This window comes from Leishmania braziliensis, contig 65 (genome assembly GCF_000002845.2).
Source record: "Leishmania braziliensis MHOM/BR/75/M2904 WGS CADA00000000 data, contig 65, whole genome shotgun sequence".
NCBI lineage: Eukaryota > Euglenozoa > Kinetoplastea > Trypanosomatida > Trypanosomatidae > Leishmania > Leishmania braziliensis.
The window spans coordinates 1-2,500 of NW_004057973.1; the positions used below are offsets into that span (position 1 = coordinate 1).

General features: G+C 62.5%; 1 protein-coding gene across 1 annotated transcript in view; it reads left to right on the top strand.

Moving 5' to 3' along the window:
• Positions 1–1,047: 1,047 nt before the first annotated feature.
• The window catches only part of LbrM_30_3810 (hypothetical protein, conserved), a gene marked incomplete at both ends in the record, with an annotated part of 2,082 nt that continues 629 nt past the window's right edge, over positions 1,048–2,500 (top strand). Inside the window, one exon of the mRNA XM_001566954.2 lies at positions 1,048–2,500. This exon is cut by the window's right edge and continues 629 nt beyond it. Within this exon, the coding sequence (XP_001567004.2) occupies positions 1,048–2,500 (1,453 nt within the window).

The window sequence follows — 2,500 nt, forward strand, 5'->3', positions numbered from 1 at the left end:
CAGGGCGCGGCTCAATGCCTGTGCAACGGCGTAGGGTGAGGGAGGGGAGGGGGGGGGGAATGGAAGGATGGGGCCTGCTATCAGCAGTGCAACACGCACACACGCACACACACGTGTACGCATATACAACCACTATTCTACTGTGTTGTGGATTGATTCTTCCTCTTGTCTTCTTGGTCGTGTAGTCTTCCTTGGAATGTGCCTCTCAACTGTGTGTGTGTCTCTCTCCCTCTCTCTCTCTCTCTCTTGTTGCTCTGTTCGGTTTGTGTATGTGGGTACTCGGTGTTGTGCAATCAGCGAGGCTGGTGATATGGACGATTGCCTTTTGGTGCCATGTAGTAGGAACCTTTTTGTCTGGCGGTGCTCTTGTACATAGCCTCTCCCTCCCCCCTCCTTCGTGGGAGGCCCAGTCCCTCTGTGGCTTCCCGTGACATCCTTGTCTGTGTCTTCACTCCGTTTCGCTTGGAACACACACACACACACACACGCACAGAGAGAGAGAAGGCTTCACTGGCCAGAGAGAAATGATGGCAGCATTGTCATCCTGTTACGCCTACGCGTATATCGACGCTCGACATTGGCCCGCGTTGGGCGTGCGGCTGCGTGTATATGCGCCTCCCCACCCCCACTGCTGTCACTGGCCTCCCCCCCCTCTCCCCCACCTAACCGTCGCACGTAGAGAGTAAAAACACGCGTGTTGGAACATTGCTGGGTGATCTGTAGGAGAGAAAAGGTGTGGTAGCGGCGGGAGGAGGGGGGGGAACAGGGACGGCGATTGCACCCCTTGTCCGCTGCGCACATCTCTTGTCAACGCGTCGCCTCTGCCATGGCTACGGGCCATTCGTTACCTCCACCATATCCATCGCCATCTTGTCTCCCCCCCCCCCTTCTCTCTCTCTCTGCCTCCACCTCTCAACACACATACGCTCCTTTATCCCCCCCCCCCCAGGTGGTGAGCCAAGGCTCAAGAGCTGATGAATCCTCCCGAGACGAAAAAGTTGGAAAGAACAGCAGCAGGCATATAAGCCAGTGTCCCCTTTCTGAGCTATGACCGCTCCACACGACAGCCCTACTGCTGCCTCCACCGGCGGTGAGCAGCTCGCGATGCCGGCGTTTCGCAGCTACATCAGCGTTGAGTTGCCCTTTACAGTGACGCCAACTGTCACCACATCCTCGGCGATGCTCGACGGCGCAGACCAGCTGAGCACGTCCGCACACGCGGGAGAGCGGCGTGAGGTGGAGGCCTTCCTGCCTGCTTCGTTTGTCGTTCCGTGTCTTCACCATCCCACGCCACAGCAGACGATGGCTCGCAGCGATGTGAGTGGCGCGCACGACAACGGGGAGGAGCCGGAAGGAGAGGAGGAGAGCGGCGACGACATGCCGAGTCGCAACAGCAGCGGCGACAGCGACGAGAGTGCGTCGCGCGCCTTCCCATACACAGTGGTGAAGCGGCCAGCCGTTCAGGCGGCGCGCGATGGGGGCAGCCAGCGGCGAGCGCTGCGCCTCCTCACGCGCTACCACCGCCACTACTGTACGGTGCCGATCTTCAGCGGGTGGCGCAGTACTAACTGGGGCAGCGGCGGCGACGAGGAGGATGAAGAGTATTGGGCAAGCGACAGCGGGGTTGGCGAGGGCGGGGGCGCGGAGGCAGCGCACCTGCAAGCGCAGAAGCGCCGCCGCCGCGAGGCATTTGCCTCGATCGAGCCGCAGTTGCTCGTCAACGGGTACTACCGCAACGACCTGTTGCTGCAGGTGCGGCAACGCCGCCACATCCGCCGGTACCGCGATCCCTTCACCAACGCGGTGCTTCGCGAGGAAGAAGTAGACAACGTAGAGGAGGGGCAAGGGGGGTCTGCGCACGATGACAAGGACGCGCGTGACACAGCCAGGACGAGTAGCGTAAGTGCGGAGGTCGTTGGGGTGGTGTCGCGCGAGATGGAGCTGGCGCGTCCGGCCGACTTCACATTTGCGCTCTTCACACCGGAGCAGCTGCAGGCGGCGCCGTCGCTCTGCGGCGCGGGCGTCTTTCCGCCGCAGCACTTCCTGAGCTCGCGGGCCCCGTTCGAGGTGCGGTACGAGCCCGGCAGAGACCTGAACACCGCTGTGGCGGCCGCCTCTGCAGCAACAGCGCCGGGAGGCGACAGGCTCGCGGTGGACGCCAACGATGACTCGTCAGCGGCGCAATACGACTTAGCGACGCTGCCGACCATTAGCGTCAGCGCCGAGGAGTCGTCCGTGTTGCCGACGCGGCAGGCAGCGCACAACAACTTCCTGCGCTCGATGGGAAGCTCGCTTGACGGAGGGCTCGACACTGACCCGCCCGAAGTCCAAATGATGGTGCGGCTGCTGGCGGAGCGGCCGTCGTGGGTGGTGCAGGACCTGCAGGACGCCATGCTGCAGTCAGGCCTGTGCCCGCGCGCGTACCGCAACAAGCAGGTAATGCAGTGCTTCACGTACCTCATCCGCAACGGCCCGTTCAACCGCCTGCGGCTGCGACTCG